The sequence below is a fragment of the Aquarana catesbeiana genome, linkage group LG02 (genome assembly GCF_042186555.1).
Source record: "Aquarana catesbeiana isolate 2022-GZ linkage group LG02, ASM4218655v1, whole genome shotgun sequence".
In the NCBI taxonomy this organism is placed as follows: domain Eukaryota; kingdom Metazoa; phylum Chordata; class Amphibia; order Anura; family Ranidae; genus Aquarana; species Aquarana catesbeiana.
In genome coordinates, this window is record NC_133325.1 from 371,924,310 (window position 1) to 371,938,991 (window position 14,682).

General features: G+C 43.8%; 2 protein-coding genes across 5 annotated transcripts in view; one reads left to right on the forward strand and one right to left on the reverse strand.

Annotated features, from left to right (window-relative positions):
* ASL (argininosuccinate lyase) overlaps window positions 1–172 on the reverse strand; it is a 43,594-nt gene extending 43,422 nt beyond the window's left edge. The window contains exon 1 of the mRNA XM_073615106.1: window positions 60–172. The gene's annotated coding sequence lies outside the window, so the exon portion shown is untranslated. The remainder of the gene's footprint in view (window positions 1–59) is intronic.
* Window positions 173–425: 253 nt separating this feature from the next.
* The window catches only part of CRCP (CGRP receptor component), a 78,457-nt gene continuing 64,200 nt past the window's right edge, over window positions 426–14,682 (forward strand). Inside the window, exons 1-3 of one of the 4 annotated variants that reach the window (XM_073615107.1) lie at window positions 426–592; window positions 1,273–1,309; window positions 4,266–4,292. In XM_073615107.1, coding sequence (XP_073471208.1) covers window positions 444–592; window positions 1,273–1,309; window positions 4,266–4,292 — 213 coding nt within the window. In that variant the 5' untranslated portion in view covers window positions 426–443. Of the gene's footprint in view, window positions 593–820; window positions 1,026–1,272; window positions 1,310–4,265; window positions 4,293–14,682 lie in introns of those variants that run through there. The other 3 variants (XM_073615109.1, XM_073615108.1, XM_073615110.1) reach the window with 3 other exon arrangements.

A 14,682-nucleotide genomic window follows, 5' to 3' on the forward strand; every position in this document is an offset into this window, starting at 1 on the left:
GATCACATTTCCACAGGTACATGAATAGATATCATAAACAGAGAAGCACATACACATACCGTCCCAGATGATGTGTGCGGTCCAAGAACAGTTCCTCCTGTAGATCAGCCCAGAGAACCAAACACAGGATGGTCACACCTTTACACTGGCAGATCGTACATACCCCGCCCCTTCCCTAGGCATGACCAATCATACAAACCCTAATCCTGGCAGCTCACATCTCTACTACACTCTCATGTCCTAAATCCCCCGCCCCTTTAATTGGCATGACCAATCACAAACAGCATGAGACTGACAGCTCACGCCTCTCCAAAGGGTGTCCTAAGAACCCCGCCCCCTCAATTGGTGTGACCAATCCCAGAGGAGCTGTCACTTTATTTTCATCAAACACATTCCACTTATCACAGCAAGGCGGGAACTAGGCGGGGGCTCACTGACATCACATGAGCATCATTCTACAATGCAACAGTACGGATCGCTTGCAGCAGCCAGCGGCTCTATGGCACTTCAGGAGAGTTCCCGCCCGCAATGATTGTGGGCTTGGATTCGAACCTGGCCTCAGTCGCTGCCAAGTTTTTACAACAATACAAATGTACAATTCCTCCTAATATACTAGAGTGTAATGACTACAATGTGATATAAATTGTATAATATAACAAAAAATATTTCCTAATATTTCAAATAATATAAGAGAAGCCCGGAACAAATGGTTTTACATGTTATTGACCATTGTGATACATGGTTTGTGAATGCACGGTGCAGTGTTTGGGCTGTGTAAGAGCTGTGCTTCACATAGGTTGGCGGAACCTTCTATACAGGGAGCTTGTTTCTGTACTGCACATGGGTTGGCGGAACCTTCTATACAGGGAGCTTGTTTCTGTACTGCACATGGGTTGGCGGAACCTTCTATACAGGGAGCTTGTTTCTGTACTGCACATGGGTTGGCGGAACCTTCTATACAGGGAGCTTGTTTCCGGGGGAAGGAGAATGGTGTAGGACCACGTACATGAAGAAAGCATGGAGGTGTAAGTTGATTATGGACATAAACATTGCAGGGTCTGTGTGGACTGAGGTTGTGTTACATTACTATACAGTGTCTGAGTGGACGGGGTGTGTTTTATTAGTTAACATTTACTGTATATAGAGTAGGAGATTGGATTACAGGCAGTATTGGGTGGTCAGTGGAACGAATGAACACTGCTGAGGTTTGTAGCTGTTTTATTATGTCTACATTATTTTGTCATTAATGATGTTGTTTCTTATTTATTCCAGAAAAGATGCAAATGCGGCATTGCTAAGTAATTATGAGGTATGTATGCAAAGAAAGGAACCAGTTATATGCTTAGATAGAAAGGGATTGTGCCATTTGCAAGGCACTATGTTTCCCAGCAATTTAGGAGGAGGAGAGGGGCTGAACCCTAAGGCCCCTTTCACACTGGGGCGGGGGCGGCGTCGGCAGTAAAGCGCCGCTATTTTCTGATGTATTTGTGGAGGTATTCGGCCGCTAATGGTGTGCTTTTAACCCACACTAGTGGCCAAAAAAGGGTTATAACCACCTGCAAAGCACTGCTGCAGCAGCAGCGCTTTGCCGACGTTATAGCCACGCTGCCCATTGATTTCAATGGGAAGGAGCGGTATACACACCGCTCCAAAGATGCTGCTAGCAGGACTGTTTTTACCATCCTGCCATCGCACCGCTCCAGTGTGAAAGCCCTCGGGCTTTCACACTGAAGAGACAGGAGCGGCTCTTTCAGGGCGCTTTGCAGGCGCTATTTTTAGTGCAGTAGCGCCTGCAAAGTGCCCCAGTGTGAAAGGGGTCTAAGCTGGCCATACACAATAAAATTCTAAAGGCTTCTTTAACCATTTTTAGCTCCAGAAGGTTTACCCCCCCTTCTTGAACAGGCTGTTTTTTTGCGATACGGCACTGCGTTGCTTTAACTGACAATTGCGCGGTCGTGCGACTCTGTACACAAATAAGATTGATATCCTTCTTTTTTTTTTTTTTTTCCCCACAAATAGAGCTTTCTAGCTTTCTTTTGGCAGTATTTGATCACCTCCTGTGGTTTTTATTTTTTGCGAGATAAACAACAAAAAAAAGACCAACAATTAAAAAAACAAAACAATATTTCTTACTTTCTGCTATAAAACATACCCAATAAAAAAATGTTAAAAATCGAATTTTATTCATCAATTTAGGCCAATATGTATTCTGCTACATATTTTTGGTAAAACAAATCCCAATAAATGTATATTTATTGGTTAGCGCAAAAGTTATAGCGTCTACAAACTATGGGATTTTTTTTTTTAATATTTATATTGGTGGCGATCAGCGACTTTAAGCAGGACTGTGATATTGTGGCGGACAAATCGGACACCTAACTTTGGACACTTTTTTTTTTTTTTGGGACCAGTGACATTATTACAGTGATCAGTGCTAAATATATGCACTGTCATGTACTAATGGCAGGGAAAGGGTTAACATCAGGAGTGATCAAAGGGTTAACTGTGTGCCTAGGATATGTTTACTAACTGTGGGGAGGTGCTTTTACTACTTGAAGACATGGATCAGTGTTCCTGCTTCACAGGATCCATGTCTTCTGTAGTCACGAAATGACAGTGCGGCAGATTGTCATTCTGTCAGAGTACCGAACGATTGGCAGGTCCCGGCAGAATGTACCTTAATACATTCTCTGCATTAAAGTAAACAAAAACTTTTAAACACATTTCTCACCCTAAATACTTACCTAAGTCTGATCTTGATCCAGCGCTGTGCATGCACACTCTCTTCACTGGACATGGAGGCAGCAGCGTGAGCCATTGGTCCATGCTGCTGTCAATCAAATGCTGTGAGGAGGAGCAGGGCCGAGCTACGCTGCGTGTGTCAATGGAAACACATAGCCGGCCTTGGCCCGCAAAATTGTAACCATAGCAAGCGGCTTGCCATGGAGGCACTCGGAAGGGAGAAGGAGCCCAAGGGCAGCACGGGTAATTATAACATGTCTATTATTTTATTACAAAAACCTTAACCTTTACAATCACTTTAAAGCAGAACTAAATCCTCCTATCTGTTTTACAACCAAGGAAGCTGTCATCTTAGCCTCTTTTTGATCTATAGTTGCCATGGTGCTGAACATGTGATCATTTGATGGCTTGCCAGTTGGATTGAGAGCTAACAAAATCGCTCTAGTAGCTGTAACAGTTATCATTCAAGGCGTGCCTTAAAGCAGAACTAAACCTTCCTATCCTTTACAGCCATGGAAGCTGCCACCTTAGTCGCTGTTTGATCTGCATTTGCTATGGGGCTGCACATATGATAGCTTGACAGTTGGGTTTGAGAGCAAAAGCACCTGTGACAGTTATCATTTACAACATGCTATGAATGTAACTATTTTGGGAAACCGTTAAATCAATGAATTTAGTTTCACTTTAAATGTAACTGTTTTGGTAAACAGTTGATTCACTAGCAAAACTAAACCCAATGGTTAAACTGTTTCCTAAAACCATTACATTCAAGGCACGAAGGCCAGTATGACAGACAGACAACTAAACTTTTTGGAAGGAGACATCAGCAGTAACAACCTCTAAGTTTCCAAAAGGCCATTACTATTGTTATTCTAGGTGATTAGATGCATCAATATATTTATTTTTTTTAATGCAGCAAGTGTCGGTTTCTGAATTTGACCTGGTGGTATCCCCTTGTACAGTAGAGCTCAGACTGGATAAGGAGTAGCAGGGCGAGGAGTCAATCAGAGAAAAAAACATTAAAATAGATCTTTAGGCAAAACTTTTTTTAATTTTGGATAGAGTAAGGGAGGGTTATAACCACTGTCAGGGTTTTCTGCCATCTGTGTCACGTTGGGGAGATCTCCCTACACTTCCTGTCCCATAGCCAGAATAAGAAAGTAAGGAGTCTCTCCAAAGGGAGGGATTCCCAGGTTGTCACCAGGGTCATCAAAACGAATGGTCCCCATTGGAAGATTTCCCCTCTATTAATGTTCCAGGGACAACTCAAAATGTAATTTTTCTTTTCTTCTTCTTTCGCTTTCGGTAATAATAGTAAAGAGGACAAATAGAGAGGATGAATCTCCCTAATGGGTGCAGAGTTAGCAATAAAAACCTGACAATGTCCATCTCCACTTTGTCCAAAACAGTTTTTCGGCATTTTACTGATAAAGAAAAAGGTGCAGATAATGGCAACGAAAATGCATGAAATTTTGCCCTGATTTTGATGCGATTTTACTGTGCTTATGGTGTGTTTTTCATAGGTCTTGTGGCACAAAGACGTAACACAGGTGCGTTATTGGTGTGTTCTTGCTGCGTTTTGTATGCATTTTAACGGGGAGGTGTGTTTTTGGTGTTTTTTTTAACTGACCAAAAATGCAGCAAGCAAGATTTAAAAAGGAAGGAAGCGCAAGGGACCAGTGTGAAGATATACATAGAATGTAAAGGGATGCATTTTTTTCTTGACCTTTTCTTGTGCTAAAGGTGCCGATAACGGCTGACAATGAATTAATATTCATTTAAATTCATGAACATAATTAAAAAGTCAAATATAATACAATTATATATAAAACCTATATATATTTTTTTAAAAACTGTCATTTTCGGTTTTGGTTTTCGGCAAAGTGCAGCCTGCATTTTCGGTACCAAAATTTCCATTCGGTGCGCCTCTAAGGGTTTTATACATTAAAGGGTAACTCCACTTTTGTGGGGGAAAAAAAAATGGCAAAGAAAAAAAATATATAGCGTATACAATTGCAACACTAGTCATATTGTAATTGAATGTTAAAAATTATCTTTCCAATCTGCAGTGCTGTAATTTTCTGAAAATGCAATGCAATTGGCTACCTGGAGGTGTTCTGTACACAGAATGTGTACAGAACGCCCCCCCAGAAACATAATTTCCTGCTTAGGTGATTGGCTCACCGATTTTACCAGAAGTCTGCACTAAGATACAAGTCAGATTTCAGGCATCCCCTGCAACAAAAAATGTAATTTTGGAGAGATACTTTCAATAGGAAAACGCGTCTAAAGGGATGCAGGCCCAGCAGCTTTCCTCATTAGAGGTGCACAGCTGGTTGATAATTATGAAACCACTCCCATTAGACCCACTTAGCACAGGGGCACAGAGGAACAAATAGCGATTTCTTCAGAATAAAAAAAGGTAGGAATCTGCAACAAAGATTGTTAAATCCTTGAAATGTACATATATCATCCAGAGGGGAATGGTTTTTTTCTTTATCGTACATCACGGGACACAGAGTTAGGCTACTATTCATTACCTACTGCAGGAATATGCAATTAGCAGACCTCCAGCTGTTTCAGAACTACAAGTAAGACTCTGACAGCCACAAGCATGACACCCAGAGGCAGAGGCATGATGGGACTTGTAGTTTTGCAACAGCTGGAGGTCCGCTAATTGCATATCCCTGACCTACTGGGTTATACGCCATCTCTAGGTGAATGGACACTGGTAGACAAAGTCTTAGGCAGGAAGTCCGCTCCTATATAACCCCTCCCATACAGGAAGTACTTCAATTTTTTACCGGTGTCTGCAAGGTGGATGGGCACGTTTGTTAAGCTCTCCGAGCTCTGGGCCTTTAGTCCCAAATCGGTACTTAAATAAATCAAGGGTCTGCTTGATCGGATCCATTTTAAGAAAAGCTTATATGCTTAAATAAATGGTACCCGAACCTTGCAAAGAAAACCTAAGAAACCTGCAAGGTTTTGCCTGTAATGCGACCTCCGGGCGCTGGACCCAGCGTAGTGGAATCCTGGATAAGTATTATGAGAGTGAGAACGGCGCTGCCCTCTCCGTTGTTAGATAATGGGTACAGGTGTTATAAGTTACAAAGTAGTTTTATATAGCTAAATTATATATAAACTATATATAAACTTCACCATCAACTGTCATAATTTTTAGGTGTCAAAGATGCTTACCTTGTAATGTAGCCAAAAAACAACCAAGAAGGAAGAATACATTCAAATCATGTACTGATCATAAAGAATATAAAATCAACCAACTAATCACCTGTAGAAGTACACATGTCACATATGTTGTGGAATGCCCATGCCACCTTCAATATGTGGGAAGAACTACCCGTCCGCTGTTTGTTCGGATTCGGGAACACATTAAAAATATCAGGAAGGGGTTTCCCAACCATAGTCTATCCAGACATTTTGACGAGGTCCATCACAGGGATCCGAGTGGTCTTACCTTCTATGGGATTGACTCTGTGCAGGAACATTGGCGTGGAGGTAACAGAGAAACTTTAATATCTAAAAACGAAATGAGTTGGATCTACCGATTAGGTTCCCTTGCCCCTAAAGGGCTTAACTTAGATATAGACCTGAATTGCTATATAGCAAACCCATAGCCAATTTACTTATAAGTGAGACCGAGTCTCTTAAGTGGATGCCTCCTCATCCTGTATCCTAGTAGTTATTGAGTGGATACCTGGCCCACTTCACAGATATACAGTTAGGGGCTGACCCCCTAACCTCCAATTTTCTACCCTCCATAGCACTTTGGGTATAGAGCATCCATCCGAGTGCTGACGCCCCTTTATTGGCTGGTACTATATTACGCAGAATAGTTGTTAACATTGGTCCGTCCCAAAACTTTTGAACGCTGGGGCCTATTCAGTAGCAAGGTTTTGGTGCTTATAATATAACTGCTTCTACTTCCTGTAAAAATATATATAATATACCATTAATACTTTTAGTATTATAAATCCTGCCTTCAAGAATATCTAATTACTACTTCCTCACTTTTTTGCCTGTAACCATGAATTTATTTTAACATATATATTTTTAACCGCACAACTACATGTAGGTGTATCATTTTCTGTACATTTTACATTTAGTCCAGTATACTGTTTTTAAAGTTTTATACAAAAACAATTTTTTTAATATCATATTTAAATTTTCTGGGGACCTTACTAATAAAACTAATTTTTTATATATAATTTCTTTATATATATATATTTTATATATAATTTTTTATCATAGGTTTTATCATATTTTTATCATACGTGTATTATATAATTCTAATTGTCACATACATATAGATAATATTATTATATTTGTTTAACCATATTATACTTATTAATGTTTCACTGCTATCTGTTTCTATTATATACAAACTAAGGATTATTGGTTTTGTATTTGACCACTTATTTGCCATGTATGTAATGGACTTGTTCTGGGGGTCACCTTTTAAGTGGGTAACTGAAGTACATATAGCGGTGAACAGTGTATAGAATCATTGTGCAGTGCTTGTTTTTGCCTAGTTTTTAACTTTGTAGTATAGCGGCCATAGAACACCCTCCCCCCGAGCGACATTACCACAATTAGAGGCGTGGTGCTGTGAGCCGCAGGACTATAATAGTGTGTGAAGCGTAGGCGTCGACACCGTCTTTGAAAACGTCCTATGACGAAACGCGTAAGGCGGAGTCACGCTCACACGTCATACCCGGAAGTGTTGGTTGGAACGCACGGTGGGACGCACGCTCGCAGCCTAGTGCTGCTCCCACTCCTGCACATAGTCTTGCCGACATACTTACTTTGGGGATTGTTTTTTTGTATTTTTGGACTCTTTTGATATGTGCAATAAATGAGCTTGACTTACTTCACCAGGGAAGCCCCCTTTCTGTGTTTCTCTTTTATCTGCATCTCTGGAGAGTCTAACAGCTTAAGGTGGTATACCGATGGAGTAGCAAGGTTACATACAAAGTACATATCTCCTGTGGAACAGCCGTAAGGACCGCATTGAGCAGAGGAACGGCAGCATCACTGGAGTCATCATCACCTGACCCTGGGCACCCACTCTGTCGCTCGGTACCCCTGCAGGGGTGGTTATCTCTGGTGAGTAGGGTAGCACTGGGGGGTGAGCACTTCAAGTCACCATCTGAACTAAACGCACAGAAGTCACTGTGGTGAGCCCGATAGGGTGAATTAATCAACTTTTACTTTTGAACTTTGTTCTCATATTTGCTTACAACACCCATTTTGTGGACTATATATAAAATATCTTCTAGCAGTTTAACCATCACCTGGTTTAAGCAAGAATAACTGGAATCTACTTTTATATATGTCATCTCTATATTTATATAGTTACTTGTTCTTTATTTATTGTATTTAATGCACAGGGAGTGGGTGATCTGACTTTGATTTTGTTTTACACATACTTAGGACTACAAGCGCCTTACTGTCCCAATACCTTTGAATATTGGGACTAATCACTATCTCACTCATTATTTTTTCACACACTTATGGAAAGGTTAACACGGTTATTCCAATGACACCATGATGCACATATAATTCTTATCTTTTAAAAAAAATTTTTGGGCGCCATCTTGTCCCAATACTTTTGAATTTTGGGGTCAATTTATGTATTTTTTTCACTCGCAAAATACTGCATTGTCCACTATATTATTTTCCCACCGATTTATCACATATTTCATTGTGGCAGCAATTCTTATTCACTGGAGGGACATATTTTATTTAACAGCTTCATTTACCATTCTCTAAGCCACTGGTGTTTTGAGTTTTTTGGGTTTGCCCGAATAATGTTTTTTTTTGCTTGGGGACCCTATTATGACATTTGATGGTGAAGTTTATATATATATATAGTTTATATATAATTTAGCTATATAAAACTACTTTGTAACTTATAACACCTGTACCCATTATCTAACAACGGAGAGGGCAGCGCCGTTCTCACTCTCATAATACTTATCCACTTATGCAATTAGACCCTTAGGGGTACTAATTAGAGATAGGCAGCAGCCCTCATACTGTCCTAAGCGCGGATTCATTTACCTATATCTAGTGGAATCCTGGACACCACAGAGCTAAGGCATTCCTGCAAGGTGCTGTACAGGTCCAAGGGAGTAGACCCTAAAACATGAACAGGTACCCAGTCCTTGAAGGTCCCCATGTGACGGGACCCGCCGTGATGGGTGAAGATTGGGCTCTTAGATTCTAACGCTGCCATGCACCTGGACGGCTAAGTGAAACCCCCTTACTTATTGTGGGGTGTCCCAGGGATTGTAACAATCTGTCAAACTAGCTAGAGGCTGTACACCTGTGTGGCGGTGACTGCAGGGCGAGTTTTGGGCTAGCTGCTGTGTTTTGTGTAGTAATACCTTGTCTTGTTGGCTGCTTTCTACGGATGAGTCCACGGGTTCGCCATTGCGCATGATAATTCAGTGGTGGCCATGGCACGCTCGGCTTTGCCACGCTGAACTACGTGTGCATACATTGACGCGCAGGCGCTGTAGCTCTATGGATGGTGCATGAAGATTCGCTTTGTGCAGGAAGACAGCTGCGCACGTCCGCCGTGACCGTGCATGTCCACCTTGAGTGCGCACGCATATGCAGAGCATCCCGGCGCACAGCCAGCCTATTTAAACTCAAGGTGGCTGACATGCGGTGCTTCCAAGGGACAGCTGTGGGACACGAAGCAGACTTTGAACCAGTTTACTTCAGCAGTTCTATCCTCCTTATCCGGGTCACGTGAGTCCTCCAGGTGTTGGTTGGCAGTCTAAGGTACTTAGCAGGATTGTTGCATAGGGGCTTGGTGAGCCCTATTAACCACTTCAGCCCCGAGTCTATTTTTCAAACTTGTTGTTTACAGGTTAAAATAATTAATTTTTTTGCTATAAAATGACTTAGAACCCCCAAACATTATATATATATTTTTCTAACACCCTAGAGAATAAAATGGCGGTCATTGCAATACTTTCTGTCACACCGTATTTGCACAGAGCAGTCTTACAAGCACACTTTTTGGGAAAAAATACACTTTTTTGAATTAAAAAATAAGACAGCAGTAAAGTTAGCCCAATTTGTTTTTATATTGTGAAAGATGATGTTACACTGAGTAAATTGATACCCAACATGTCATGCTTCAAAGTTGCACCCGCTCATGGAATGGCGACAAACTTTTACCCTTAAAAATCTCCATATGCAATTTTTAAAAAATTCTACAGGTTGTATGTTTTGAGTTACAGAGGAAGTCTAGGGCTATTATTGCTCTAACAATCAAGGTGATACCTCACATGTGTGGTTTGAACACGGTTTTCATATGCGTTCGCTTCTGCATGCGAGCTCGGCGGGACGGATCGTGTTTAACCACTTCAATACCAGGCACTTAGACACCTTCCCGCCCAGGCCAATTTTCAGCTTTCAGCACTGTTGCAATTTGAATGACAATTGTGCGGTCATGCTACACTGTACCCAAACAAATTTTTTATCATTTTGTTTCCACAAATGGAGCTTTCTTTTGGTGGTATTTGATCACCTCTGCGGTTTTTATTTTTTGCGCAACAAATAAAAAAAGACCGAAAATTTTGAAAAAAAAATGTTTTTCTTTTTCTTTTAAAATTTTTTGTAAATAAGTACGTTTTCTTCTTCAATGACGGGCACTGATGGGCACTAATAGGTAGCACTGGTATGCGGCACCGATGGGCACTCATAGGTGGCACTGATGGGCACTCGTAGGTGGCATTGATTGGTACCTATGGGTGGCATTGATGGGTGGCACCGATGGGCACTGACAGGTGGCACTGATCACACTGATTGGTGGCACTGATAAAACTGATTGTGGCATTGCTGGGCAGAACTGAAAAATAATGGTGCCAATTAGTGCCCATTTGTGGGCACTGATTGGCACAGATTGGGCACATGTGGATGGCCATGGGGTACATACCTGGCCATCCATATGTTGCCCCTTCCCTGGTGGTCCTAGTGGCGATCCCTGGTGGTCCAGTGTGGTGATCTGAGGGGGGGCTGCGCTGATAAACAATCAGTGCAGACCCCCCCCCCGTCAGGAGAGCCGCCGATCGGCTCTCCTCTACTCGCGTCTGTCAGACGCGAGTGAGGAAAAGCCGATCAACGGCTCTTTCTATTGACATCATGATCAGCCGTGATTGGACACGGCTGACCATGTGGTAAAGAGCCTCCGCCGGCTCTTTACCAAGATCGGAGGAGCGGTGTGTCAGCCTGGCATGCTGGACGTTATAACGCCCAGTCAGGATAACTGAGCCACCGCCCGGCCGTCATCTGCTATGGGCCGGGCTGGAAGTGGTTAAAAATGTTTTATTTATTTTTTCTTATTTATTTTACCTTTTTTATTTTTACACTGTTCTTTAAAAAAAATTGTCACTTTTATTCCTTTTACAAGGAATAGGAAAAAAGCATAACAGGACCTCTTAAATATGAGACCTGGGGTCCAAAAGACCTGAGATCTCATATTTACACTAAAATACAATTATAAAAAAAATGTTGCTTTAAGAGCTATGGGCGTAGGCAACGTTTTTACGTCTCATCTGCCCTGCATTGATATAGAGCCGGGTGGGGGTCATCTACCCCTCACTCAGCTCCATACCTAACACAAAAGAGGACCCGATTGCCTTCGCCGCTGCCGGCGGCTCCGGTAAGTGGTGGAGGGCTCCGGAACGTGGTGGGAGGGGCCCTCTCCCGCTGACGATAAAAGTGATCTTGCGGCGAATCTGCCGATGAGACCACTTTTATCTGAAAGCGGACCGCCCACCGAAATCAAAGATACCGGGGTTATGGCAGCTAGCTGTGAATTCCTGCTAGCTCTAATTCCTGTGAAGAGAAGGACCAGGTGTCCCTAATTTAAAACCTCAGGCACCGCTTCCGCAGTTCCACCACCAACAGGGCGCTAGAGCCAGAGGCAAGCCGCAGGCCAGGACCACAAGAAACCCTGGGTCCGAAACTCTTCTAAACCCGGTACCAATCTCGCCATTTGAGGGGGCGCCCCCACTGTATCGGGGGGGGGGGGGGCAGCTGCACTTTACGGACATTTTGTAAATTTAAAATCCTCAAACAATTCATGTTAATTCCAGGTTGTAAGGCAACAAAACGTGAAAAATGCCAAGGGGGTGAATACTTTTGCAAGGCATTGTATCTTTCAACCTCATCAGAGGTTCCTGTGATTTGCATTAGAGGAACGTCCTTTCCAGTTTGTGGCTCTGCCCTTCAGGCTTGCCACAGCACCCTGGGTGTTCACAAAGGTCCTAGCACCAGTACTGGGTCTTTTAAGGGCCCAGGGAATCTTGGTGCTCGGATACGTGGATGACCTCCTGCTCAGAGATTACTCACTTAAGGATCCAGAACAGAGCATAGCCTGCACAGTGCGGTATTTAGAAAGCCTGGGCTGGGTCATAAATACCGAAAAGTCAGTCTTAAGACCAGCTCAAAGTCTGAAGTATTTAGGGCTGATTCTAGATACAGTCCAGGCAAGGGTATTTTTGTCACCCGCAAGGATCTGTGCCCTGAAGGATCAGGTGTGCCAGATAAGGGACACCAGACAACCCTTCATTCGGCTCTGTATGAGTCTTCTAGGAAGGATGGTGTCCTCCTTCGAGGCAGTACCCTATGCCCAGTTTCATTTCAGGCCTATACAACAAGACATCTTGTCGGCTTGAAACAGGAGAGGGCAAGCCCTGGATTACCTCATGTTCTTAGCTCCTCGAGCGTGCTTAAGCCTAAGCTGGTGGTTGCAGGATCAGAACCTGCGACAGGGAAGATCCTTCCTCCCGCTGTCTTGGAGAGTACTGACCAGACACCAATGTCTCGGGCTGGGGAGCGGCCCTAAGAAGGATTTACAGCTTGGGGGTGATGGTCAAGGGCAGAACAGAGCCTGCCCATCAACATCCTGGAGTTGTGGGCAGTACGTCTGGCCCTACAATTCTGTGCGGTGAAGCTTCTGGACTGCCCTATCGGGGTTTAGCCTGACAATGCCACTGCATTGGCCTATATAAATCACCAGGGTAGTACCAGCTCAGAAAGAGGTGAACCACATACTAGCCTGGGCAGAGGGACCTGTGCCGGTTCTATTGGCGGTCCATATCCTGGGGGTAGAGAACTGGAAGGCAGATTATCTCAGCAGATCTGCCTGGGAAAATGGTCCCTACACCCGAGGGTGTTCCAGGAAATTTGCCAGCGTTGGAATGGCCAGATTTCGATCTATTGGCATCCAGGTTCAACAACAAGCTACATCAGTTTGTGTCCTGAACAAGGGATCCCCTGGCAATCGGAGCAGATGCTCTGGTAGTTCCATGGAGCCAGTACTCCCTGGTTTATGCTTTTCCCCCCGATCCCTCTCCTTCCACATTTGTTGCGCAGGATTCGGAGAGAGGGGGTTCCAGTCATTCTCGCGGCACTAGCCTGGCCCAGAGGGCCCTGGTTCCCAGTGATCATGAGATTGGCAATAGACGGCCCATGGACACTTCCGCGCCGCCTGATCTACTGTCTCAAGGTCCTATGTTCCACCCCAATTTACAGCCTAAATTTTTGACAGCATGGCTATTGAAGCCAGGGTGCTGAAAGATCGTGGCATCTCGGGACCAGTGGTGTCTACCCTAGTGAATGCTAGGAAAGCAGTCACTAGGAAGATCTATCATAAGGTCTGCAAGACTTATATTGCTTGGTGCGAAGCCAGAATATGGCATCCTTGGAAATACGTGATTGGGAGAATTCTATCTTTTCTACAGTCGGCTGTGGAAATCAGATTGGCTTTGAGTACAATCAGAGGTCAGATTTTGGCCCTGTCAGTATTCTTCCAAAGGCCTTTAGCATTCTGTTTGCTCATCCAAACCTTTATGCATGGGGCAAATATGTTTGCTTCCACCCATTAGGTCACCTATGTGTCCTTGGAACTTAAATTTTGGTGCTGTCTGTGTAAGACCCCTTTCACACTGGGGCGGGGGCGCTGCTATTGTAAGCGGTGCTTTACCGTCGGTATTCGCCCGCTAGCGGTTCGGTTTTACCCCCCATTAGCGGCCGAGAAAGGGTTAAAAACCACCGCAAAGCGCCTCTGCAGAGGTGCTTTGCCGGCGGTATAGCTGCGCTGTCCCATTGATTTCAATGGGCAGGAGCGGTGTATACTCCGCTCCTTCACCGCTCTGAAGATCCTGCTAGCAGGACTTTTTTTCCCGTCCTGCTAGCACACCGCTCCAGTGTGAAAGCCCTCAGGGCTGGAGACGCAGCAGCTGTTTCGGATCGGTTTGCAGGCGCTATTAGCGCAATAGCGCCTGCAAACTGCCCCAGTGTAAAGGGCCCTTCACAGAAACAACCATTTGAGCCTATCAAGGAAATGCCATTAGTCTTGCTGTCACACAAGCTAGCCTTCCTGATGGGCATCACCTCGGTCAGAAGGGTGTCGGAATTGATGGCCCTTTCATGTAGGGCACCATACCTAATTCTTCAGCAAAGTGGTGTTGTGTCCTATTCCATCCTTCTTGCCAAAGGTGGTGTCCGCCTTTCATTTAAAACAGGACATTGTTTTGCCTTCTTTTTTCTCTCAGCCTCTTTCGGCGGAAGAGACGACTGCATTCCTTGGACGTCATCCGGGTAGTCAGAGTTTATTTGTCTAGATCTGTGGAGGATTGGACTCCTTTTTTTTTTTACCAGAAGGACCAAAGAAGGAGCAGGCAGCTTCCAAAGCTTTTATTGCCAATTGGGTCCGCCAGTTAGTCATTCAGGCCTATGGTCTGAGCCGTAAGGCTCCTCCCTTTAGGGTGAGAGCTCTTTCTAACAGAGGTGTAGGAACCTCCTGGGCTTTTCGCCATCAGTAATCTGTGGCTCAGATTTGTAAGGCTGCTACCGGGTCTTCAGTTCATACGTTCACAAGATTTTATCAGGTAGATG